Source organism: Canis aureus, chromosome 12 (genome assembly GCF_053574225.1).
Source record: "Canis aureus isolate CA01 chromosome 12, VMU_Caureus_v.1.0, whole genome shotgun sequence".
Taxonomy (NCBI): domain Eukaryota; kingdom Metazoa; phylum Chordata; class Mammalia; order Carnivora; family Canidae; genus Canis; species Canis aureus.
The window spans coordinates 5,136,469-5,163,460 of record NC_135622.1 but is presented as its reverse complement, the minus strand read 5'-3'; the positions used below and the strand labels follow the sequence as shown (position 1 = coordinate 5,163,460).

The following is a 26,992-nucleotide window of genomic DNA, read 5'->3' as shown; positions in this document are numbered from 1 at the left end:
ATTCTGTCATTGTTGACCTCAGAGCAGCCCCTGTGAAGAGAATTTTTTTTAACAGGCGAGGAAACAGGGCTTCAGTAATTTGCCTGCTTTCATAGCTAACGCGTGAGATCTAGAATACAAATCTCGGCAGTCTGACTTTAAAGCCCCTGTCCTTAGTTTAAGCAATATCGGTTTTCAGAGGATGTCTGGCATATGGCAGTAGGCAGTCAATAAGTATTACGCCAATGAATGAATGAAACCATAAAAGGCACAGATGGAGGGCATGCTATCTTCGGAGTCGTCCTATGTTAGTCATTTTTCTTGGTGGTCTTTGACACTACACTTAAGTAAGGGAAAAAGGTTAAAGGGGTGCCGCCTCTCAAGATGGTTTACTGCCTACCAGAAAGGCTCAGTTTAGCCCGAACCCAGAAGCCTCGCTTTTTAAAAAAATAAATAAATAAATAAAAAAATTTTTTTGATTTTTATTTATTTAATCATGGGGGGGGGGGGAGACAGAGGCAGAGGGAGAAGCAGGCTCCATGCAGGGAGCCCGACGTGGGCCTCGATCCCAGGTCTCCAGGATCACGCCCTGGGCCCAAGGCAGGCTCTCAACCACTGAGCCACCCAGGCGTCCCGAAGCCTCGCTTTTAGCGCATTTATTCACACTGTGAGTACTGCAAGCCCAATTTCTGCTTCAGGCAACATTAACTTCGCAGTAATCTAGTTACCAGATTTAGCTGGAGAAACCCAAAGACGCAGGAACTTTCATGCGCAAACTTTACTGCCCTGGCACGCATGCGCTCCGCCGCAGAGAAAGTAGCTACTACGGCTGCGCAAATCGGTGGCCCGGCCCTTCGCCGTCACATGTGGGGGACCGCGGCGTGGCGGCAGCTGTGGCGGTAGCGACGGCAGGCCGTAGGGCGGTCCGAGGGTTTCCGGTTCCGGTGTAACGTTCGGGCTCCGTCTCAGAGGCTGAAGTTTGTGAGGTGAGTAGTGCCCCGGGCCCTTTGAGGGTATCCTCCTGTCTGAGCAGCGAGGGCCGGGACTCAGCCCACGGGGAGGACCGAGGCGGGAACGTTCAGTGGGAAGGAAGCTGAGAGAAGTACAGGGTTCTGAGGGAGAATGGGTTGGAGTGAGATTGTGAGGAGGAAAAGGGCGGGGGCGGGAAGGGGACGGGGTGGGGAGACTAGCTGTAAGATGAGGAGTTTGGGGAGAACAGGGTGGGGTAGGGAACCGGTCGGAGATAGCAAACAGAAGAATGGGAGTTGCAGGGGGGAAAGTCAGGGTAGCAGGGAAGAACACGGAGTAAGGAAATTTTTCAGAAGATTGGATTCTCCTACCTGCTCAGAGATCCTGCCTTCCTCTACTTCCACCCCCGCCCCGCCCGAGGCAGTTATTGTCGAACATTTGATTAGTGACAAAAAGCTAGTTACTGTTTGAAACTTTTATTTTTGCCCACTGACTGTTTAATTTCCTAGAGGATTGGGTTGAAGTTGAATACATTTGTTAGTATGGTACTTGAGCACACATTTCATCTGATAGAGCGGTACGTGATTTGTTCTTTGGATTTTCAAATTGCTTACCCTTTCTAGCCCATGATTCAATTCTGGTGGAATATAAGCCCCATTAAGGCGAGGATTGTCTGTTCACTTGTATCCTCAGCACACAGTACACTGCTTGAGACCTAGTACTTATGCAGTGTTTATTGAATGATTAAGGATTATTTAGATATGGCAATTGGCTTCATTTTGTACGACAAGTAAACTGAGGCTCAGAGGAATTACTTGCCAAATAAGAGTTCGATATTTCAAATGTTCAGTGTGAACTCTTTTCTTCACTCATTTTGGGGTCTGAATCTGCTTCTTTTGAGTAACGTACATTTAATATGTATTGATTTATACACTATACTGCTATATCATGAGAGGTGAGTAGAGCTGCCATAGAATTATTCATATAACATGTCCTGAGGCACACAAAATCTTTCACTCCTATTTTCATTACGTTAATCTACTAGCTTCCAGTGGTTATACCAAAATTAAATACACAGTTTAGCAACAGGTCTTATAGAGAATAAACCTGCCAAGAAAGTAGAAGTTAATTAGACCATCTTTTAAGAGAAAAAAGATGTCTTAAAATATCTTGAGGGGTGCCTGGGTGGTTCAGTCAATTTGGCATCTCCCTTCAGCTCAGGTCATGATCCCAGCATCCTGGGATCAAGTCCGGATTCAGCTTCTCCCTCTCCCTTTGCCTCTCCCCACCGCTCATATGTTCTCTCTCTCTCAAATAAAGTCTTTAAAAAATAAACAAAAAATCTTGAAAGATTGACTCTCAGAGACCCTGATTTGTAGCACTGCTGTGAGGAAGTTAGCTTGAAAATTGAGGTCAGTGCTGTTTATTAGCTTTAGGCACTTAGTGAGAAAATCAGGGAAATAACATTTTCTCTCTGCTCATGAGCTATGCTATTTTTTTTTTTTTTAAGATTTATTCATGAGAGACACAGAGACATAAGCAGAGACATAGAGGGAGAAGCAGCCTTCTCGCAGAGACCCCAATGTGAGACTCGATCCCCAGACCTGGGGGGGATCACTCCCTGAGCTGAACACAGACGCTCAATCACTGAGCCACCCAGGCATTCCAGGCTTTACTGTTTAACTAGGAGAGCAAAATGTAAACATGAATAATTTTGAAGAATTGCTAACTTGGGTAAATAATTAAAATTTGTTATAGAGAGTTCTTTATGATAATGTTTTCTCTGCTAAGCTAAAAGCTAAAAAGAAAGGAATAAAGATGTAAAGGGAGAGAGGAGTGCCTAGATGGCTTAGTGGTTGAGTGTCTGCCTTTGGCTCGGGTCATGATTCCACGGTCCTGGGATTGAGTTCTGCATCAGGCTGCCTGCTTCTCCCTCTGCCTATGTCTCTGCCTCTCTCTCTGTGTCTCAAATAAATAAATCTTAAAAAAAAAAAAAGAAAGAAAGAAAAGGGAGAGAAAGCACATCCAAAATGAGGGTATTCTTTTCTGAGCTGAGGGATTAATTTTGTGAAGTCAACTGATAGAGATCTCGTAGAACATAAAATGATCTGGGTACAGAATTTCCACGGGGATGACTATGACTACAGAGAAATGTGACAACATTCTTAGGTATTATGAACTTTATTGTTTTTAAAAAAATTATTTATTTGAAGTAGGCTCAACACACTCTCAATGCGGGGGCTTGAACTCCCAACCCTGGGATTGAGAGTTGCATGCTCTACTGACTGAGCCAGCCAGGTGCCCAGGATGATGAGCCTTTTTTTTTTTTTTTTAAATAACCTGGTGGAAGGCCAGTGGGAGAGGGAGAAAGAGAATCCCAAGCTCCACACTAGGTGTGCAGCCCAGTGTAGGAATCTCAATCCCATAACTCCAAGATCATGACCTGAGCTGAAAATCAAGAGTCGTATGCTTGACTCACTGAGCCACCCAGCCACCCCAGATTAAGAGCTTTATTTTATTTTTTTAAAGATTTTATTTATTTATTCATGGGGCGGGGGGCAGAGATACAGGCACAGGGAGAAGCAGGTTCCATGCAGGGAGCCTGATGTGGGACTTGATCTTGGGTCTCCAGGATCAGGCCCTGGGCTGAAGGCAGCACTAAACCACTGAGCCACTTAGGCTGTCCAGATTAAGAGCTTTAATATTGGATGGCTTACCTGGATAAGCCCTCCTTCTTTTTTTTTTTTTTTTTCATCTCTAAAAAGAAGGGAAACCGGGATCTCTGGGTGGTGCAGCGGTTTGGCGCCTGCCTTTGGCCCAGGGCGCGATCCTGGAGACCCGGGATCGAATCCCACGTCGGGCTCCCGGTGCATGGAGCCTGCTTCTCCCTCTGCCTGTGTCTCTGCCTCTCTCTCTCTCTCTCTCTCTCTCTATCATAAATAAATAAGTTAAAAAAAAAAAAGAAAAAAAAGGAAACCTACAGGTCAAGGCTGGGTTAAGGAATACCTGCCTGGAAGTAGGAGGAATAGAAAAGCTGGTCTTTGGGTAGGCTTTTTCAGTCTTGTTTTCAGGTTGTATGTTTGCCAATCTTTGTTATGATAGGATCAAAAAAGAAGCTAGAACTCATTTCTCAGACTGGGTTATTCCCGGGGTTTGCTTGTTTATTCCACAGATTTCACTTACCCACTGATACTTACTGAGTTAGGGTTACAAATAGAACATAGTTTTTTCTGCTTTGAAGTATAGGTTTTAGGAAAAGTATTTGGCTTGAAATGAAGTACAAGAACTCACCTAAGGATTGAGAATAGGGGTGGAGATGACATTCTTGATGTACTAAATATTGCCTGGAATGGTCTTTTCCTATCCTCTAACAGAACTTTTTCCTGGTTTCTTTTTAGGTGCAGTACCGAATCCGATTTGAGCTACCATACTTTTCCTGAAGAATGGCTCTGTCTAAGAGGGAGCTGGATGAGCTGAAACCATGGATAGAGAAGACCGTGAAGAGGGTGCTGGGTTTCTCAGAGCCCACAGTGGTCACAGCAGCACTGAACTGTGTGGGGAAGGGCATGGACAAGAAGAAGGCAGCTGGTATGTCCTTTTATGAATCTTTGAGCTTAACATACAGCATGACCACAAATATTGATTTGAATTTCCCCAAATTCTCTATTGGAAGTATCTGAAAAAGATCAGGCCACATTTTATTTTCTCCTGAATAATAATGGAAATAGCCTAATGATGAATTTTGCTTTTTTTCTTATTTTTTATACTATTCATGACTTTTTTTTTTTTTTTTAAATGCAAACTCTACGCCCAATGTGGGGCTTGAACTCATGACCCCAAGAGCAAGATGCCTGCTACCAGCTGAGCCAGCCTAGGCACCCCTTTGTGATCTACTTTGAATTTCATACTGACTTCCTTTGACCAATGTATTGAACTGGCTAAGTTATATTTACTTAGGAAATATGCTAAAGTCATATAGATATATTCAGATTCAAACTGACATCTGAATATATCGAAGTCTGAAAAAAACAAAAAAGTTGAGGAAAGCAGAATTTGTTTATGGTAGTCCCCTATAGCTTACTCTTTGGGAAGAGTTAGGGTGATTATTCATCATAAACTTTGATGCTCGACCTGAATAGGTTGCTCTGACCATGCTACTTCCTACTGCAAAAAATTCTAACTGTACTTTTACCTCATAAGGTAAAGTCTTTCAATGTAAAAGGATTTATGGGAATCCTACAAAGAACTAACGAAAACATTTCCCTCCCTCTTGGGGATAAAATTGCAGTGTTGGCATCTGCTATATGCCTAGTATTGGACTAAGTACTCTTTATTTTTTCAACCCTACCACCTCTTTTTATCCTGTCAGACCATCTGAAACCTTTTCTTGATGATTCTACTCTCCGATTTGTGGACAAACTGTTTGAGGCTGTGGAGGAAGGCCGAAGCTCTAGACATTCCAAGTCTAGCAGTGACAGGAGCAGAAAACGAGAGCTAAAGGTAGGTTACAGTTAACTATTTAATGAGCTTGGGAGTGTTTTGAATGGTAACAAAGTTGCTGAGCTTACCCGGCTTACACTTTGATATCCACTATTAGAATACATAATATTCAAGAGAGGTACTTAGAAGTCAAAGGAGAGAGGTGAACTTGTATTATCATCATCTCATGGTGATAAACCACCTAAGTTCATGGGTTGAAATATTCCAAGGAAACAATTGGTAGCTTTGTCCTTTTTCGTGTACAGTTAGGGTTTTGGTTCTTATGTTTCCCTTTGTCTCCTCCACTCTCTCCTTTGCTACTACCTATACATTGATTGCTTTAATGTTTTATGCTTTGGATTACTTGATAACTAATAGATTGATTGAGAATGTGACTCCACAGCTATAGACCTCACTGTTGTTCCTTTCAGAGGTTTCTCTGCAATGGACCTGTAGATGGGATACCTAACAAAAATTATTTACTGTATGTCTTGAGAGCTTACCGTTTGCTGTATAGCATAGCATATTGCTGGTCATCTGGCCCCATGAGTGGAGTACTTAAAAAGACCATCATTACTATCTGACCTCCTTCATTTTTTATTCGGTAGTTGCTAATTTGTCAGGCTTTCTTTCTATTAGCAGCGTCAAGAGGCTCATTTCTCTATATCTTTTCTGTCTCTTCCATTAAAAATATCTTTTCTGTGACCCTCACCAAACCTTCCAAAGTTCATTTGATACCTTGGCTATCCTGTTGCTTTTCCTGAGGCACAAAGAGTGAATAAGCAATGTCTGCTGGTCCCTGGCCAGGCTGTGGAACCAGGAGAAATAGAGAATTGTGTGCCTTTTGTGTTTAAAGCATTGTAAGGTGTTCAGAGGAATGAGAAATAGGTCTTGCCTTAAAGGAATTTGCAATTGTGGGGGGGGGGAGGGCACAACAAAATAAAGTCACAAATTATAAATAAAATCTAAGTAGCAGTTTCTTGTAAATTTTAGAGTTGACCAGACAGTCAGACTGACATTGAATTTTGTTATGTTTAGGGAAGGAATGCTTGATCCACAATATACACAGATCTATGGAGTGAAGTTAATGCTATAATAGGGTGTGTGGCTATGAAAGTGTTGAGGCATGCTGTGAATGAAGTGACTACATTGGGTGGGATTAATAAAAATGGTTTCTTGAAGGAGGTATCTAGATAGCTTTGGGATATGGGTCCCATTTTGGTCCATTCAAGTCCCCACCCCACACAATATATTATGGGAGAGTCCTTTTTCTTGAACTGTAGGAGTTCCAGGAAGCGCTCGCCCCTGGCCGAGGATATGTCCTTGCAAAACACGAGCCCTCCTAGTGAAGAGGGGATGTCACCCAAAGCCTACCACCGGTGTGTACATTTGCTTTTTCCCATTGTCCCTTCCAGTTGGCCACTCTTCGTCCTGTTAAATTCACCTTGCAAATTAGTCAACATATTTGAGTTCCCATTGTTTAATGAGAACAAGTGTTACTGGGGAATACTGAAGAAGAAAAAGAAAACCCCTGTCCTGGAAAAGCTTAGACTCTATTTGGGAGAAAGTACTAACATTGAAAGTCTTAACACTTGGCAAGCAGAATATCAGCAATGTAATTTTATGTAGTATGAACCCAGGTCTTAAATTCTAAGAGGATGTGAAGCAACAGTTTGATCAGAGTGGGATAAGATTATTAATGAGGAAAACTTCCTGGAGGAGGTGAGTTTTAGGCAGGATTTGGAACAGGGATATGAAAAGTTGAGGGAAAATCATTACAACTGTAGGTAGTAGCGTTTCTAAAGACTTTGAGATGGGAACATTTATAAGGACATGGAGATGAAATTTGCTTGACTGGAGTAGGAGAATGATGAAGTTGGGTGAGATGGTCCATTTGGTGGAGGGTCTAGAGGCCTCTGGGAAAAGCCACAAAATGCTGATAGGGACTAGGATGATTCTTCCTTTGTCCCGTGGGCAGGGAGACAACTCTTATTTTGTCTTGGGTTTCCTTAGGAAGTGTTTGGTGATGACTCTGAGATCTCCAAGGAATCATCAGGAGTAAAGAAGCGACGGATACCCCGTTTTGAGGAGGTGGAAGAGGAACCTGAAGTGATCCCTGGGCCTCCCTCAGAGAGTCCTGGCATGCTGACTAAGCTCCAGGTGAGTAATTAGGAACTGAAAGCAGTGATTTTATGAGTTGAAGAAGCAAGAGATGCATGGGTCCAGATTCATTGTGACCTTAATTTGAATTAGTGTTTAGCATCGGGAACTTTTATTTCCTGTTTTATGTTTTGTCATTTCTCAGTTTAACGAGGAGTATTCCAATGAAGACTATTGAAATTGCATTTACTCAGGCACCTGGGTGGCTCAGTGGTTGAGAATCTGCCTTTAGTTCAGGTTGTGATCCTAGGGTCCTGGGATCAAGCCTGCATCGGGCTCCCCACAGGGAACCTGCTTCTCCCTCTGCTTATGTCTCTGCTTCTCTCTATGTGTCATGAGTAAATCTTTTTTAAAAATTGCATTTACTGGGATCCCTGGGTGGCGCAGCGGTTTGGCGCCTGCCTTTGGCCCGGGGCGCGATCCTGGAGACCCGGGATCGAATCCCACGTCGGGCTCCCTGTGCGTGGAGCCTGCTTCTCCCTCTGCCTCTGTCTCTGCCTCTCTCTCTCTCTCTCTCTCTCTGTATGACTATCATAAATAAAAAAAAAAAAAATTGCATTTACTGAGTACCTATTATGTGGCAAACAAGGTGTATTACACATATCATTTAGCCAGTTGTGTACCTCATTGGATCATTGAGAAAATTGTTGAAGTAGGGACGCCTGGGTGGCTCTGCGGTTTGGCGCCTGCTTTTGGCCCAGGGTGTGATCCTGGAGACCCGGGATCGAGTCCCACATTGGGCTCCCTGCATGGGGCTTGCTTCTCCCTCTGCCTGTGTCTCTGCCTCTCTCTTTGTGTCTCTCATGAATAAATAAATAAAAATCTTTAAAAAGAAAAAATATTGTTGAAGTAATCAGAACTCAGCTTGATGGCAGAGGAGAATTTCTAAATACAATGCAGAGACAGTATAACCCACTAAAATAATTTTTTTATTAATAATTTTTTAAAAGGATTTATTTATTTATTTTATGATAGAGGCAGAGATACAGGAGGAGGGAGAAGCAGGCTCCGTGCTGGGAGCCCAATGCGGTACTCGATCCCAGGATTCCAGGATCGCACCCTGGGCCAAAGGCAGGCGCCACACTGCTGAACCACTCAGGGATCCCCCACTAAAATAATTTTAAGTTGACTTAAAATTGTTGTTTTTTTAAATATGTGATTGAGAGACACAGAGAGAGAGGCAGAGACACGGGCAGAGGGAGAAACAGACTCCATGCAGGGAGCCTGATGTGGGACCCAACCACAGGACTCCAGGATCATGCCCTGGGCTGAAGGCGGGTACTAAAGTGCTGAGCCACCCAGGGATCCTCCAAGATGTGACTTATTTAGAGAGCATGCACAAGTGAGAGAGGAAGGCAGAGGGAGAGAGAGAGAATCCCAAGCGGACTTTGCTGAGGTCAGTGCAGGGCTCCATCCCAGGACCCTGAGATCATGCCCTGAGCCAAAACCAAGAGTCAGACGCTCTACCAATTCAGCTACCCAGGTGCCCCGACTTTGTGTTTTTGTTTTTAATAGGAATTTTCTATATTTTTAGAATGGACTTTCTTGGGGTGCCTGGGTGGTGCAGTTGGTTAAGTATCTGTCTTCAAAAAAAAAAAAAGTATCTGTCTTTGGTTCAGGTCATGATCTCCGGGTCCTGGGAGCAAGCCCTGCATGGGGGTCCCTGCTCAGCAGAGAGCCTGCTTCTCCCTCTCTCTCTGCCTATCCCCCCTACTTGTGCTCTCTGTGATACTCTCTCAAATAAATAAATAAAATTCTTAAAAAAAGAGAGATTAAAGTAAATTTTTAAAAAATATTTTATTTATTTAGTCATGAGACATACAGAGAGAGAGACAGGCAGAGACACAGGCAGAGGGAGAACCAGGCTCCATGCAGGGAGCCCGATGTGGGACTCGATCCCAGGTCTCCAGGATCATGCTCTGGGCCGAAGGCGGTGCTAAACCACTGGGCCCCTGGGGCTGCCCTAAATTAATTAATTTTTAAAAATGGGCTCTCTTAAAACAATTTTGATACTAGCGCACCTGAGCAGCTCAGTCAGTGGAGCATACAACTCTTGATCTTGGGGTTGTGAGTTCAAGCCAGTTGTGTGTAGCGATTACTTAAAAAAATAAAAAAATAATAAAAAATAATAATAAATAAATAAATATATAGAATAAAAAAAGGAACAAACAGGTTTGATACCATATAAACAGTAAATACTTCTTCAACCATTTAAGATTTCCTGGAAGGGAAATAGAATATATACATATGCATATCGGTGGGTGAATGGTGAATGAATTTTTTTTTTTTTTTTTTAAGGTGAGGGAGGCAAAGGGAGAGAGAGAGAATCTTAATTAGGTTCCATGCCCATTGCATCTCCTGTCACCCAGCACGTTGCTTGTCTCTGGGCTCAGTCTCCTGGCCCTGAGATCATGACCTGAACTGAAATTTAGAGTTGGACTCTTGGGGCACCTGGGTGACTCAGTTGCTTTAGCCTCTGCCTGCAAATCAGGTCATGATCTCAGGGTCCTGAGATCAAGCCCCACATCAGGCTCTCTGCTAGGCAGGGAGCTTGTTCTACCTCATCCTCTGCTTGTTGCTCTGCCTGCTTGTGCGTGCACGCCCACTATAAATGAATGAATGAATGAATAACTTAAAAAAAGAGAGAGACTCCTAACTAATTGAGCCACCCAGGCATCCCTAAATTTGCTTATTTGTATCTGTAGATGATAGTTCTGCAAGGAAAGAAACTGATAACTGGTGCTTTATGGAGAATAGAGGTGGAAGAAATAATAATATACCCTACTGTACTTTTTTGCATTTTGAACTACTCAAAAGAAATATTAAGAAAGTAAATTTTACAGGGGTTCCTGACTGGCTCATTGAAAAAAGCATGTGACTCTTGATCTTGAGGTCGTGAGTTTGAGCCCCAAGTTGGATGTAGAGATGACTTAAATAAATCTTGAAAATAATTTAAAGTAAATTTTAAAAAATAGAGGGACGTCTGGGTAATTCAGTTGGTTAAGCCTCTACCTTTGGCTCAGGTCATGATCCCAGGATTCTGGGATCAAGCCTGGCATCAGACTCCTTGCTCAGCAGGAAATCTGCTTCTCCCTCTCTGCCGCCTCCCTGCTTATGCTCTCACCGTTTCTTTTCAAATAAATAAGTAAAATATATTTTTTTAAAGATTTTATTTTATTTATGACAGACACAGAGAGAGAGAGAGAGGCAGAGAGACAGGCAGAGGGAGAAGCAGGCTCCATGCAGGGAGCCCAATGTGAGACTCAATCCCAGGTTTCCAGGATCACACCCCGGGCTGAAAGCAGTGCTAAACCGCTGGGCCACCGGGGCTGCCCTAAATAAGTAAAATCTTTAAAAAAAAATCTTGAAGCACCTTGACACAACAGTGTCTTTTTTAGAAAATTCAAGAGTTACTTAATTGTATTTTCAGAGTTTGTCATTGTCATATTCTTTAGAATTCTTTTTTTTTTTTTTTAAGATTTTTTATTTATTTATTCATGAAAGACAGAGAGAGAGACAGGCAGAGACACAGGCAGAGAGAGAAGCAGGCTCCATGCTGGGAGCCTGACACTTTAAAATTCTTCTGAAAGAAGGGTTTTACAAAGGCAGGTCTTTGCTTTGTTGTCTCCAGTTACCCAGAGCAGAAATTCTTAAAAAGTAGGATAATTTGGGGCACCTGGCTGGCTCAATCAGAAGAGCATATGATTCTTGATCTCAGGGTCCTGAGTATGAACCCCATGTTGGATGTAGAAATTCCAGTAAGTAAATAAACTTAAAAACAAAAAGTATGATAATTTGTGTGGATTCTGTTTTGAATGCTCATAATAGCTGTATAATGTAGGTACTGTTTTTACCCTTTTTAGACAGTTGGAGTTTTAGAGATTAAATACCATGTCAAAGGTCACATAAGCAATAAATGGGAGAGTTAAAATTCAAGCTCAAGTTTCTCTTAACCTGAGCCTTTCTTTGGTTTTAAAGATTTCTTTATTTTGAGAGAGGTGGGAGAAGGACGGTGGAAGAGGGAGAGAGAGAGAATCCCAAGCCGACGTAGGGCTCCATCCCTTGATTCATGAGATGAGATCATGACCTGAGCCAAAATATGAGTCAGACACTTAAGCATCTGAACTATCCAGGCACCCCTTAACCTGAGTCTTAATCATCAAATTATGTTACTACCTAACGTGCCAATCCTGCCACAGAATGATGGGTTGAAAAGTTTCAATGCCCAGTGTAGTAGGCTTATCTTTACTAAATATTCTAGCCAGTGGTACGAGCAGAATATGATGGGTTCATTCGAAAACTTTTAGTTCTCTAGACCTGAAAGCCTTTTGCATTTAGGAACTTATGCAGGAGAAATAAAAAAGAGATGTTAACAGTTTTGCAATTTTTCTCCCATCGAGCACAGATCAAACAGATGATGGAGGCAGCTACACGGCAAATTGAGGAGAGAAAAAAACAGCTGAGCTTCATTAGCCCCCCTACACCTCAGGTATTGTGCCCAGGTTACTCTGAAAAGAAGACTATGTAGCAAAGCATTTCTTGCCATCCACTCATTTGAGAGTCTGGAAGGTTACTGCACGTTCCACCCCACAGTCTACCAGAGTGTGTCTGTGTGTATATGTGTGTAAGTGACCTATCTGATTCTTCTGATTCTGACTTCTTTTTCTCTATCTCACAGCCGAAGACTCCTTCTTCCTCTCAACCAGAGCGACTTCCAATTGGCAACACTATTCAGCCTTCCCAGGCTGCCACTTTCATGAATGATGCCATTGAGAAGGCAAGGAAAGCAGCTGAACTACAAGCCCGCATCCAAGCCCAGCTGGCACTGAAGCCAGGGCTCATTGGTAATGCCAATATGGTGGGCCTGGCTAATCTCCATGCCATGGGCATTGCTCCCCCGTGAGTATCTGTTTCATGGAACCCCTTTTTATTGCTGAAGCTGGAGCAATAAATACTTTTGAAAGTGAAAACAACAACTTTGAATGTTATTGATCCTCTTCTTTCAAGGAGCCTACATCATTTCTTACAGTTTCATATTTCTTACATATGTTTAATACCAGTTGAGGGACACCTGAGAGGCTCAGTGGTTGAGCATCTGCCTTCAGTTCAGGACATGATCCCGAGGTCCTGGGATTGAGTCCCATATTGGGCTCCCTGTGCAGAATCTGCTTCTCTCTCTGCCTGTCTCTTTGTCTCTCATGAGTAAATAAATAAAATAATAAATAAATAAATACTAATTGAATTCTTTTAGCTTCCTTGTTGCAGAATTTATCTTTTTTTACAATTGGTAGAACTGAGGTTAAGATTATTCATCTATTGTTGGAGCTAGGAATAGAACCAGGTCTCCTGGTTCCTAACTCCAGAGCTATATCCATTAAACCACAGTGAGTTGATACCAGATCTGAGAGTTCTCTACAATTGGATAAAGATGATAAACCATTTTTAGCATATACAGTTGATTTGGCATACTGTCTGACTTAGAAATTCAGGAGTGAAATAGAATTACAAATTCTCGTCAGTGTAATTTCAATTCATTTCATCAGACTATAGTCTGTACTCAAATATTTAGTCTGATGTTTTCAATCAGAGTGTTACTATTCACTGATGAGCTTATGTTCCCTAGACTTGTGTAACCTATTCTCTTTGTTGGATTCGGCTTGTTTTGTTTGTTTTTGTTTGTTATATTGTCCCATATGGCATTTATTTATTTGTGCACTATTTCTCAGGAAGGTGGAGTTAAAAGATCAAACTAAACCTACACCACTGATTCTTGACGAGCAAGGTCGCACTGTAGATGCAACAGGAAAGGAGATTGAGCTGACACACCGCATGCCTACTCTGAAGGCCAACATTCGTGCTGTGAAAAGGGAGCAGTTCAAACAACAGCTGAAAGAAAAGCCTTCAGAAGACATGGAGTCTAACACCTTTTTCGACCCCCGAGTTTCAATTGCCCCTTCTCAGCGCCAAAGACGCACTTTTAAATTCCATGACAAGGGCAAATTTGAGAAGATTGCCCAACGATTACGGACAAAGGTATCTGGTTTAGAATATAACCTAGAACTTCAAAGAAGTTAGGGGACAGAGGAAATTTAATACAGTCCTAAAATAGTATCAATTCAATTCTCTTAAGTTTTAGGCAGTTAGATACATAAGTAATAAAGCAATGACTAATTTTTAAAAACTTCATTTTTTCCTGGAATACTTGATTTTTAGCTGATTTGTCTTCTTAATTACATTCTACTTACGTGAAAAGGAAAGTTTGAAAATTCACCTATAAACAGTGGAAGGAGGTTATGCCTGGGTGGCTCAGCAGTTGAGCACCTGCCTTCAGCCCAGGGCGTGATCCTGGAGTCCCGGGATCGAGTCCCACATTGGGCTCCTTACATGGAGCCTGCTTTTCTCTCTGCCTATGTCTCTGCCTCTATCTCATTGTGTTGCTCATGAATAAATAAATAAAATCTTAAAAAAAAAATAGTGGAAGGAAATAATTCAAAATGCTCTGAGTGACTGAGGAAAGCTAGCCTGTCTTAACATTTACTGCAGATAAATAACTCCACACGTGAAGAGTTAAACTGACTATATATTCAGTGAATTTTGCTTCTTGTTTTTATCTTCTTAGAATGGGGTTTTCATAAAATGCCAATTTTTGTATTTTGCTACAGGTGAAAGGTGGTGATGAGGGTAGTTGCATGTAAATCAACTAAGGATAAAATAAAGTAGAATGGCTCTTCAGAGTTTTCAGAAATTATGAATTCTTTGCATTAGACATAAACAGTTCAACGAGGGTGCTTTAAAATTTGGGATTCTTTCATGTCCTTGTTTTCTGTGACTCTGGTTTATCTTCGCATCTTGGTTTATCTTGTCTTTAGGCTCAACTGGAGAAGCTGCAGGCAGAGATCTCACAGGCAGCTCGAAAAACAGGCATCCATACTTCAACTAGGCTGGCCCTCATTGCTCCTAAAAAAGAGCTAAAGGAAGGAGATATCCCTGAAATTGAGTGGTGGGACTCTTATATCATCCCCAATGGCTTTGACCTGTGAGTTTGTTAGTTAATATTTTTTAATAAGGCTAGAATTTTATTGGGAGAGATGATACTCATGCATTAAGTAAAATCTTAAAATCCTGAGGAAATAGGTAACCATACACAGGCTTATGTATTGGTGAAGAATATGTTGTATAGGTTTCTTTAGTTTTGGGGGTTAACAGAGGAAGGAATAGGCACAAATCTAAAAGGGAAAGGATGTAAATTTTGTACTTGGTTTTGTTATACATAATTATTTGTTTTCTTAATGATTTTTTTTTTTTTTTTTTTTTTTTTTTTGCTACTTATAATAGATTTTTACATTTCTTAAAGATCTGTTCCTAGAACAAGAGGAAGGATAATTGATTCAGGAGAGAATGGTTAAGAAACATTTGGAGAGCTTTAATTATATCTGTTCTATAATTCTGATACATGGCTTTAAGAGACCGTGTCTCAGCCTTTCTCCTTTCCCTTCTTTTGTCAACCACTGTCCCAGGGAGTTCTTGTTATTTGTTAGAGAATTTTACATCCATCAGGGATGTTAGGGTAGGAAAAAGGTTGAGAATGACTAGTGTGGAGAGTATGTCCAACCTTAGTGGGACCCAGTTTTCTCATCTTAAAAATTATGTGTAATATAATTACATGTTGTAGATATGCAAACACTAAAAACTACTAGAATGCATTGTGAAGAGTGCATTTTTTCATTGTGTTTCTGAGACTCCCTCTCTTGGAATTGTCTCTACCCACATATCTTGTTTTCCCTTTTTCCTCCAATTTTAGTACAGAGGAAAATCCCAAGAGAGAAGATTATTTTGGAATCACAAATCTTGTTGAACATCCAGCCCAACTCAACCCTCCAGGTAATGTGTAGATTACTCAACTAAGGTTCTAGTTAAATAGAACTTCATGTGATAATGGACATGTTCTCTACCTGTGCTGTCCATATAGTAGCCACTATCTACTAGTGACTTGAGCTCTTGAAAATTGGGTTGCGCTAATAAAACTGAAAGACTGAATTTTAAATTGTATTCAATTTTAATTAATTTCAATTTAAATAGTGTATGTATCATGATCTTAGGGTTGTGGGATTGAGCTCTGCTAGGTATGGAGCCTGCTTAAGATTCTTCTCTCTCCCTCTGTCTGATGTGTTTTCTCTCTCTCTCTCCTGTCTCTAAAGTAAAGAAATCTTTAAAAATAGATAGAATATGTGGCTATTGACTACAATATTGGACAGTGTAGCTCTAGAGCACTAAGGCTTAATCTAAAGATAGTTTCACTGATATATATTACAAGTTAGGTTTTAAAAAACATTCTTGGGGTGGCTGAGTGGCTCAGTCAGTTAACCATCTGACTCTTGATCTCATTTCAGGTCTTCATCTCAGGGTTATGGGTTTATTTATTTATTTTTTATGTTTTATTTTTTTTTAAGATTTTATTTATTTATTCATAGACAGAGAGAGGCAGAAACACAGGCAGAGGGAGAAGCAGGTCCCATGCAGGGAGCCCGATGCGGGACTTGATCCCGGGTTTCCAGGATCACACCCCAGGCCGCAGGAGGCGCCAAACCACTGTGCCACCAGGGCTGCCCTTATTTTTTATTTTTAAAGATTTGTTTATTTGTTTATTTATAAGAGACACAGAGAGAGAGAGAGAGAGGCAGAGACACTGGCAGAGGGAGAAGCAGGTTCCATGCAGGGAGCCCGATGTGGGACTCGATCCCAGGTCTCCAGGATCACACCCTGGGCTGAAGGTGGCGCTAAACCGCTGAGCCACCCCGGGCTGCCCAGGGTCATGGGTTTAAGCACCACATTGGGATCCACACTGGGCATGGAACCTATTTTAAGAAAAATAAAAAACATTCTTATCTCTGACTCCCAACTCCAGTCTTGTATACTTTTACTAAATACCTGCTCTTTTTCAGTCATCTTTGTCTTTAGCCTTTCTCTCTATCATTTTTTTAGCAAAAACCTATTGGCTCACTCAAAAGAGAAAGGTTTTAGTTGTGGCTGTGTTTTTAACTAGCTGAATCCCTTGGGTAAATCACTTAGCACACAGAACTTTCTCATAAGTAGAGATAATATTAACTGTTATACCTTCTTCAAGAGTTATGTAGGTCATAAAAGATTTTTACACTTTGATCAGATTTGGGATGAATAGAAGAGATAATATTTCAATTAGTAAATTTGGAAAAATAGATTAAGACCTTGAGGTGTGGGATCCCTGGGTGGCGCAGCGGTTTAACGCCTGCCTTTGGCCCAGGGCGCGATCCTGGAGACCCGGGATCGAATCCCATGTCGGGCTCCCGGTGCATGGAGCCTGCTGCTCCCTCTGCCTGTGTCTCTGCCTCTCTCTCTCTGTGACTATCATAAATAAATAAAAATTTAAAAAAATACTAAAAAAAAAAAAAGACCTTGAGGTGTTACAATGTATGATAATCATTCAATATTAGTTAATCAGAGTATACTTAGTTGTCATCATTGTGAATTATTAGAAGAACATGGGGGATTTTGTTTGTTTTAAAAAGTGAGTGGTGCCTGGGCAACTCAGTTGAGTGTCTAATTCTTGATTTCACCTCAGGTCATGATCTCAGAATCATGAGATCGAGGGGAGCCCTACAGGCTCAATGGGGAGTCTGCTTGAGATTCTCTCCCTCTACCCCTCCCCCTACTAGCATGTGTGCAGGATCTTTCTCTATAAAATAAATTAACAATTTTTTTTAAGATTTTATTTATTTATTCATGTGAGACACAGAAAGAGGCAGAGACACAGGCAGAGAGAGAAGCAGGCTCCACACGGGGAGCCCGATGTGGGACTCGATCCCAGGACTCGAGGATCACGCTCTGAGCTGAAGGCAGAAGCTTAACCACTGAGCCACTGAGCCACATCGCTAAATAAACAAATCTTTAAAAAATATTACTAAAAGATTGAGAACACACCTGGCTGCCTCAAATCAAAAGAGCATGAGACTCTTGATCTCAGGGTTGCGAGTTCAAGCCCCACTTTGAGTGTAGAGATTACTTAAATAAACTTTTAAAAAATAATAATAATAAATAAAATTTAAGAAAATTAAATAAACTGCTTTGGGAGTCCAGAGGATTTTCCTGTAACTCCAAAATTATAAATTTCATCTTGGCCCCACCTAACCCAAATACTCATGCAGAGCAACTAGAGCAGCTCTAATTTTGTTTTCTGTATTTGCTACTTTTCAGTTGATTAAAGCGTTCACCTGCTTCAAGAAAAAACAAGTTAGAACACTTATGAAAGATAAGGATGCTTTTAAAAAATGTAACATACTACCATTATCCAACTTAAAAATAGCAAATTTCTTTTAATGTGAGTGATTGATTGTCACCTACCTTCCTCTAATGGGCTTCTTGCTTTTATACTTTCATTTCTCTACCTGGCAGTTGACAATGACACACCAGTTACTCTGGGGGTATATCTTACCAAGAAGGAACAGAAGAAACTTCGAAGGCAAACAAGGAGGGAAGCACAGAAGGAACTACAAGAGAAAGTCAGGCTGGGCCTGATGCCTCCTCCAGAACCCAAAGGTACGTATCTTGGAGGCAAAGAAGAAAGGGTGGTACATTTGTTTATCCCTGTATTTCTAGAGGAACTTTTATATCTCTCTGTATTTGGGTGCTTTTTGTTTTCTCTGAATCATTCATTGATTTTTTTCTTCCTATTCTAAATTTTCTACAATCTTGTTAAGACAGGTCAACATATTCGGTGTAGAGGTCATTTAAGGTTTATTTGTAAAGTGTAAAAATATATAACACCGATCTTCCTGGAAGAGTAATGGTCTTGAAATTCATGAAGATAGTAGTTACAGTGTTTGCATAGAGTGTTTTGTACATAACTCTTAATATTTGAAAAATGAAAATACTGTTGAAAGAAACCTTCACTCCTGTAGTTTCCATTATCACTCAGTAATATTTGAGTGAGCACTGTTATGTGTAGGATCTTTTATTAAATGCTGTGATCAGGGGCAGCCCAGGTGGCTCAGTGGTTTAGCGCTGCCTTCAGCCCAGGGCCTGATCCTCTAATGGGCTGGAGACCTGGGATCAAGTCCCACATCTGGCTCCCTGCATGGAGCCTGCTTCTCCCTCTGCCTGTGTCTCTGCCTCTCTTTCTGTGAGTCTCTCATAAATAAATAAAAATCTTTATTAAAAAAAAAAATGCTGTGATCAGAGTGAAAAATACCAACGAAATTAAAGTTCCTTATCTATCATAAATTTTCAAGCAGTGTAAATAAATGTATACCAACTGTATAGATTGTGTGACCTTCCACAAATACTGAGTTAATTGGATGGGCTTTTCAAGGTGTAGGGGTTTTTGGAGGAAATAAACTTGGAGCAGAGATTTGAAATAGGTAAATAGTTGAATTGATTGAGAAAAGGTGACAAGTTATCCCAGCTGGAGAATTCATTGTTTTCTATCCTCTCTCCACTTGCAGTGAGAATTTCAAATTTAATGCGAGTATTAGGAACAGAGGCTGTTCAAGACCCCACGAAGGTAGAAGCCCATGTCAGAGCTCAGATGGCAAAAAGACAGAAGTAAGTGCCATGGGATTGGGTGGAAACCCGGGCAAGTACCTTTCCCAGACTCTTCTGAGGGGATCCATATTTGGAGGGAGGGGAGAGTCCTCTGTTGCTCTCTCTTTCCCTCAGCTTTGCCTCTGATCTTCAATGCCTTTCTCACTTGTGGATGTCCTTCCTGTCACGACAGAGCGCATGAAGAGGCCAACGCTGCCCGAAAACTTACAGCAGAACAGAGAAAGGTCAAGAAAATTAAAAAGCTTAAAGAAGACATTTCACAGGGGGTACACATATCTGTATATAGGTAGGTGTCCAAACTGGGCCAGCCTTTGCCTTAGAAATACCAAAAACTTTTCCAAGTGCTTGAGGCAGAATCACTGTGGTCTAACATCAGTCCCTACTCTCTTCTGTGACCTCAACATGAATCAGGAGCTAGTAAATCTTTTATAATGAGGGAGGGTTAAAGACTTACTGTTCTATCTCTGAGAGCTTCTCAGTGAACCAGTACTAGTTCTGAAGAATGAATGAATGAATGAATGAATGAATATACCTGGTGAGACCAACATATGAACTAAGGATCATTCTCTATGTGAAATAAAATATAATCTATTTCTTCAGGAAGCATCAAAAGTTTCTTTCTTCAGTAACTATATTCTTATTCTCATGTAATGTAGTAATCCTTTTATTCCCACTACAAAATACATTTTGCACATTGTAAATATTTTCTACCTTCTTGTTGATTTAATGTCTTCATTTTATTTTTATGTTGAGTACATGTGTACCTTCCATTTTTTAAAAGTGCTCTTGTTTAATAACTAGTTCTTTATTATGAAAGTGATACATTATTACAAAGTAATGAATATTTAAGAATTTTTTTAATATAACAGTATAGAAGGCCTTTACTGAAAAAAGTCCCCTTCTTGCTCTCTGATCCCTTACTGCTTACTGTAGATAATTGCTACTAACAATTTTTTGTAATTCTAGAAAATTCTAGAAATTTTCCATGCATAGCATTCTGGTAACTTGACATTATAAGCATCTAGAAGGCAAAGAATTTGTTGATCATTACACTGTCAAGAACAATTAGCTTGCAAGTACTTTTGGATAGTGGTAATACCTCTTCTTTCTTAGAGTAAATTTTGATTACCTGCTATTTGTTGTGTGTGTGTACAATACTGGTCTTTGAAGTATAAGACAGTGGAGTTACTTCAAGACTTACTGATTCTGCCTTTCTTTCAAGCGTTAGTGTACGTGCTTACTCCAGAGGCTGTTGTTTGTAGAGAGAAAACCATTGTGGAACATCTGTTTATTTGCCATTCCATTCAGGCAGCTACTGATGCTAAAACAAAAGCCATAATTAAACTTTCCCTTCTCCAGAGTTCGAAATTTGAGCAATCCAGCCAAGAAGTTCAAGATTGAGGCCAATGCTGGGCAACTGTACCTGACAGGGGTGGTTGTACTGCACAAGGATGTCAACGTGGTAGTAGTGGAAGGGGGTGAGTCCGAAAAAACTGAGGGAGACTGTCCCCACACAACCCTAGGCCTTGAAGTGAATAGAATGGTGGGGAAAAGGAGGAGAAGATAAGTGTTTTAGAGCCACGCCTAGGTATAACGTCCTGGGTTTCTGTTTCTGTGTTTATTGGAGTAGAAGAACCTAAAATGTGGTTTCCAAGATTGCAACTACCACCTTAGGGTCTGAGTAACAAATGAGCTCAGAGGTTCTTTCTACTTCATCATCTTCCACCATTCTGGCAAAATTCTCCTTCTCTGTTTCCAGGCCCCAAGGCCCAGAAGAAATTTAAGCGTCTTATGCTGCATCGGATAAAGTGGGATGAACAGACATCTAACACAAAGGGAGATGGTGAATGGGGGTTAGAGGGGATTAAGTGGGAGGTGGGGATGGTACTCTGTCCATTCATCTATTCCCTCCCACTGAAACTTGATCACACTACATATTGTGGAGGAATTTTAGAAAGACCTGTTTGGACTATGAACATAGTAGACATTCATAGAGTTTTTATTATGTGATGATATGTGTGAGGGTTAGTTATTCTTCTGCCCGACCTTTAAGGCCTTTCTATTAGCTGGTTTCACTGTCTGCCTATATTTACACAGGTTATGGGCATATATTTAGTTTGTGAAATTTAGCAGGCTATGCATTTATATGTGCATTGTCTATATTATACTATTTTTAAAGAAGTTTTTAAAAGTTTTTTAAAGGCAAAAAATATATATACAGATATATATATATATACACACACACTTTTCTTTAGCCCAACTTTATATAGATATAAAATAAAAAATATAAAATACATGTATATATTTGATACCCTCCTGTTATTCTTCTATCAATATTCATTCTTACCTTCTTTGAAGCCCTGCTTTAGCAATATGTGCTTACCTTACTTTTCTTAATTTTACCTAACTTTGCAGACCCTCTTATGTTTTTTGTCTTTATTTTTGTGCCCTACTTAAAGGACAGTTTTAAACTGATCTATATTTTCTTTTGCTTTGCAAGGTTTCTAAGATATTTTCATTTGGTTTATCTGTCCTTCATTAGATTAGAAAGTCCTTGATAAGGGATGCTGTCATGTTGGCATCTGAAGCCTTGCTCTCTCAAAGTGCTTAGGACAACTTTTTATTAACAATAAAAACTTGTTAATTGCTTGTGTTTTATTTATCTCCTTATTCCCAGTACCTGATGCAGCTCTTGATATATTGTAGTGCTCAGTAAATGTTGAGTTTGAAGCTTTCAGTCTAATTTGGGGGAAATAAAGATAATACAAGACATTTGATTCTGATATATGGCAAAGGAACATTTAAAAGAATTGGGGTAGCCTTGAATACTCTTTGTTTAGAACCTAAACCTTGGTCTCTAGTGTAAGTCTAGAGCAAGATTTAGCTATATTGTCTTTTCCAGATGATGAGGAATCTGATGAGGAAGCTGTGAAGAAAACCAACAAATGTGTACTAGTCTGGGAGGTAGGTGATTTTTTGTTAAACACCGAAGCAGACTGTTAGCTAATTCCTGGTTGTTTATACCATTCTAGTGAGCAGTGGGATGGTACAACTATGCAATTACTGATTCCTTAAGTAATTCATGTTTCTTTTTGGAACCCATGGTAAATGTTTGGCAGCAGATTCTTCCTGATTATATTTTAGTGAAATTGATGAGTATATAGGATATGTCATCTGGGGAAGAGTATGAAAAACTGGTGGAAAGAATACAAATTCTCTACCAACTCGTTTATTTCACAGTCATGGATATGAGACGTGGAAAGAGGGAAATGAATCATTGTGAGATTTTGTTTTGTTTTGTTTTGGTCTGGATATAATGAAAGAAGTACTAGACTTAACAATATGAAGTTGGGAGTCTGGGCGTTACCACTCACTAGCTCTTTAACTTGGCAAGACACTTAACATCAATTACTGTTGTTTTATCTACAAAATGTGGATATTCTTTTCTCTTTGTCAGTTTTTTCTGAGAGCAGGATTAGATTACTATGTAATAGTGCTCTGTAAAATGGAGCTTGTTTATGGTTATACAGTTCCCTCACCCCTGAAATCTTAGTGAATCAGTATTAGTTCCCCTCATCCCTGAAATCTTAGTGAATCAGTATTAGTTCTGAAGAATGAATTAATGAATAGGCTTATTCAGGCCAATATGTGAATTAAGGATTGTTCATTGTTTGTGAAGCATAAAATACCATCCTGTTTTTTTCCAGGAAGCATTAAAAATTTCTTTCTTGGGGCGCCTGGGTGGCTCAGCGGTTGAGCGTATGTCTTTGGCTCAGGGTGTGATCCCAGGGTCCTGGGATCAAGTACCCCATCAGGCTCCTCACGAGGAGCCTGCTTTTCCCTCTGCCTGTGCCTCTGCCTCTCTCTGTGTCTCTCTCATGAATAAATAAATAAAACCTTTAAAATTTTTTTCTTTCTTAATTAATTATATTCTTATCCTGATGTTTTGCAGTAATTCTTTTATTCCCACTCCAAAATACATTTTTTTACATTGTAAATATTTTGTACCTTTATGTTGATTTAATGTTTTCATTTTATTCTTTTATGTTGAGTACATATATATCCTTTTTTTAAAAAGTACTGATGTTTAGTACTAGTTCTTTATTATAAAAGTATTACATTATTTAAAAGTGGTGAATGTTTATTAAAATAAATTCTAGGGACGCCTGGATGGCTCAGTGGTTGCGCATCTGCCTTTGGCTCAGGGTGTGGTCCCAGTTCTGGGATTGAGTCCCACATCGGGCTCCCTGCATGGAGCCTGCTTCTCCCTCTGCCTGTGTCTCCGCCTCTCTCTGTGTCTCTCATGAATAAATAAATAAATAAATCTTAAAAAATATAAAGTTCTAATAACACAGAAAAGCACTTAACTGAAATTGTCCCCTTCCAATTCTCTGATTCTTTAAGACCACTCTTTATAGGCAATTGTTTCTGTTCTTCATGTATCCTTTTGTCTTATCCCAGATTCCTCTAATTTATGCATACAAATTAGGCCATAATAACCATAATACCCCACCTGCATATTTAAGAACCCAACCCCTACATCTCTTCCAATTTCTCTTCCATTTATCTGTAAGAATCCATAGAAATTGTATCTCAGGTTCAGAAATAAGCCAGGTTCTACTCTAGCTTATTGGAATTTGATCCCTGAAAGCCTCTTGAGGTATACTTCATGACTGCCGTTGCTGCTGGTACCTTTGGTGAGAACGTGGTTACACCCAGTACTGTATATTTTTCTATTGTAATTTTCTTCAGGTACCTCCCTCACTGCTCCCATTCCCCTCTTTAGCTCACCCTTATACTGTTCTTGGTCAGTGGGCCCCACAGCCTTCTGCTTGCATACAGGACCTCACTGAGTCTTGTGGAAAGAGTCCTTTCAGCCTCCAGTTCTCTCTCCTTAAAGGCTCAAATCTAGGCCTAGAGGTGCCTGGTGGGCCAGTATTCATCCCATTTTACCCAGATATCAGAGCACAGAATTCCTCATCCTCCATTTGGTTAAAAAAAAGACCTGAAACCTTTTTGCCAATAAATTCATGAAGACTCACGCGAACATCTAAGGGAGTGGAGGTTTAAATAGCTTTTACCATAAACTCATGCTCAACTAGGCATATTGCTATGAAAATGTTATTAGGTTATACAGATTCATTTATTTAAGAGTTGCCTGGGTGGCTCAGTCAGTTAAGTATCTGCCTTTGGCTCTGGTCATGATCGCAGGGTCCTAGAATGGAGCTGTTTGTGGGACACGGAGAGTCCGTTTCTCCCTTTCCCTCTGCCCCTCCCCCCAAGTTGTGCATACATGTTCTGTCAAATAAATAAAATCTTTAAAAATAATAAAGATTCATTTATTTGTTTGAGAGAGTCGGTCTGTGTGTGTGTGCATGCACGCAAGGGGAGGGGCAGAGGAAGAGGGAGAGAAGCAGACTCCCTGCTGAAAGAGTTAGCTATATCTGATTTAGATTAGAAATTGCAGTGTTGGGACGCCTGGGTGGCTCAGCAGTTGAGCGTTTGCCTTCGGCTCCGGTCGTGATCCCAGAGTCTGGGGATCAAGTCCCAGGATCAAGTCCTGCATAGGACTCCCCACAGGGATCCTGCTTCTCCCTCTGCCTATGTCTCTGCCCCCCCCCCCCCATCTCTCATGAATAAATAATTTTTTTTAATTGCAGTGTTTTAGGGCCCTGGCTGGCTCAGTAGTTGGAGCCTACAGCTCTCAATCTTGGGGTTGTAGGTTGGAGCCCCACACTGAGTACAGAGATTACTTAAAATATTTTTTATAAATTTACAGCATGTTTATTACAGATTTTGTCTCTTTCCCAGGGTACAGCCAAAGACCGGAGCTTTGGGGAAATGAAGTTCAAACAGTGCCCTACAGAGAACATGGCTCGAGAACACTTCAAAAAGCATGGGGCTGAACACTACTGGGACCTTGCGCTGAGTGAATCTGTGTTGGAGTCTACCGACTGAGACTACTGTGAGCCCTTGCCTCCCCTCCTGCCTTTGTCTCTTCAGTCCTCTTATTCTACTTCCCAGCCCAGTCCCACTTGTGTGTGTGATCTCAGAACTGTGCCAAGCTGACATTGGGACAAAGGAAAAACACCTTAGTCCCTTCCCCAGTCAGCCTGGTGCTACCCTTTATTCCCCTTATGTGCATATGATTAAAGAGTTATTTTTAAAGTTGGTATGATATTTTTCACACACTTATAGGTATTGGAGTTTCGGTCTTCAGATGATCTTTTCTCCCAACTTCTAGAAATTGCTGTGGAAAAAGAAAATTTTATCACTGATATCTGTGTATATATAAATGGATGAATGGGTGGGTGGATGAATGGATGAATATGTATTTTTGATGTCTAATGGAAACTTCTGACCTCATCTTGGAACAAGAGTGATAAATACTGTTTTCCTGGAGCGGAATGAAGCAGAAGGTGTTAAGTGGGTAAAAGAGGGTGGAACAAATGAGTGTCCATCTGTTAACCTTCAGTAAAGTCACAAGGTAGATTACCTCTGATCTCGGCTAAGTAATCTTAACAGGAAGTCATTTCCTCAAGCAGGTGTATATATGAGCTGTGTTGTGAGTGAAGTGGGCACAGGGAGAGTCCAAGGAGGACATTATGGGTCAGCTTGTAAAATGGAATAGAATTCAGGAATTTAGTCTGTTTCCTCTCTTTACTAATTAAAAAAACGAAAGAAAATCTTTTTCTAAAAAGCAATGTGTAGTTTCTTTTTTCTTTTCTGAAGAATCTAAGTGTGATTCTGTTTAAGAATTTAATGCTTCTGGTTTGATTTTAGGAGTATTTAGGTCAGCATAAGTATCCATTAGAATCCAAAATTCTTGCCACATCTACACTTCCATTTCATGTTGCCTGTTGAGGACATGGCTGGAAATGCATTGAACACAGGAGCCATTAGTCCTCCCATAAATTCCTGTAGTTTGAGCTTACCACAAAGTGGTGTTGCAAAATGGATATTTGATCAGAAGTTAAAACATTCTGTGTTATAAAATTAACCCTTTTAAAAAAGTTAAGTGTTGGGACGACTGGGTGGCTCATTGATTGGTTGAGCGTCTGTCTTCAGCTCAGGGCGGATCCTGGAATTTCAGGATCAAATCCCACATCAGGCTCCCTGCATGGAGCCTGCTTCTCCCTCAGCCTATGTCTCTGCCTCTCTCTTTCTGTGTCCTATGAATAAATAAAATATTTTTTTTAAAAAGTGTTTCAGGTCCTAGTTAGAGTTCCAATTTTTTTATAAGATTTATTTATTTATTCATGAAAGACAGAGAGAGAGAGAGAGGCAGAGACATAGAGAGAGAAGCAGGCTCCTCGTAGGGAGCCCAGTGTCCCAATGTGAGACTCGATCTCAGGACCCCAGGATCACACCCTGAGCCAAAGGCAGATGCTCAACCGATGAACCACCTAGGCATCCCTAGAGTTCCAATCTTACAGCAGTATGAGAGAGCTTTAGGAGAAAAAGTGGAAAGCAGACAAAGACTGCTAAAGGCCTTAAAGATAAAGTAGTATGACCTTTTCTTAGAGATAGTAAACTATAACCCAGACAGGTGAAGTTATTCCTGGAGCAGGATGAAATCCAAAGCCTCACCAATGAACCAAGCCTCAGCAATGAACTGGGTACTTGATAGGAATCATCTCAGTATATATGAGATGGAAGCCAGAGAATTGAACTTGTTTTTGATATTTCTTGACTTAAGCAAATCCAGGGGAAAAATTCATTGTCATAGAAATAAGTGCTTTTGGTTTTATTAAAGGGTTTACCACAATGTGTGTAAATAATTTATATACAACTTCAAAAATGTATTGCACAAGGCCTAAAAGGAATA

The 26,992-nt window shown here is 40.5% G+C and overlaps 2 protein-coding genes across 6 annotated transcripts in view; one reads left to right on the top strand and one right to left on the bottom strand.

Annotated features, from left to right (window-relative positions):
* LOC144280412 (uncharacterized) overlaps window positions 1-26,992 on the bottom strand; it is a 204,584-nt gene that overhangs the window by 145,103 nt on the left and 32,489 nt on the right. The window lies entirely within an intron of this gene.
* On the top strand, window positions 533-25,332 carry PRPF3 (pre-mRNA processing factor 3). Of its 3 annotated transcripts, none has more exons than XM_077842403.1 (16): window positions 533-965; window positions 4,347-4,536; window positions 5,318-5,448; window positions 7,441-7,587; window positions 11,993-12,076; window positions 12,266-12,486; window positions 13,314-13,620; window positions 14,457-14,623; window positions 15,389-15,468; window positions 18,016-18,159; window positions 19,065-19,164; window positions 19,337-19,450; window positions 20,524-20,642; window positions 20,924-21,007; window positions 22,067-22,128; window positions 24,976-25,332. In XM_077842403.1, the coding sequence occupies exons 2-16, from the start codon at window positions 4,392-4,394 to the stop codon at window positions 25,120-25,122; spliced, it is 2,052 nt and encodes a 683-aa protein (XP_077698529.1). In that variant the 5' UTR covers window positions 533-965; window positions 4,347-4,391; the 3' UTR covers window positions 25,123-25,332. The 3 variants fall into 3 exon arrangements, with proteins under 3 accessions (XP_077698529.1, XP_077698530.1, XP_077698531.1); XM_077842404.1 differs by lacking the exon at window positions 533-965 and adding an exon at window positions 1,270-1,525; XM_077842405.1 differs by lacking the exons at window positions 533-965; window positions 4,347-4,536 and adding an exon at window positions 6,711-6,806 and having other exon boundaries at window positions 5,313-5,448.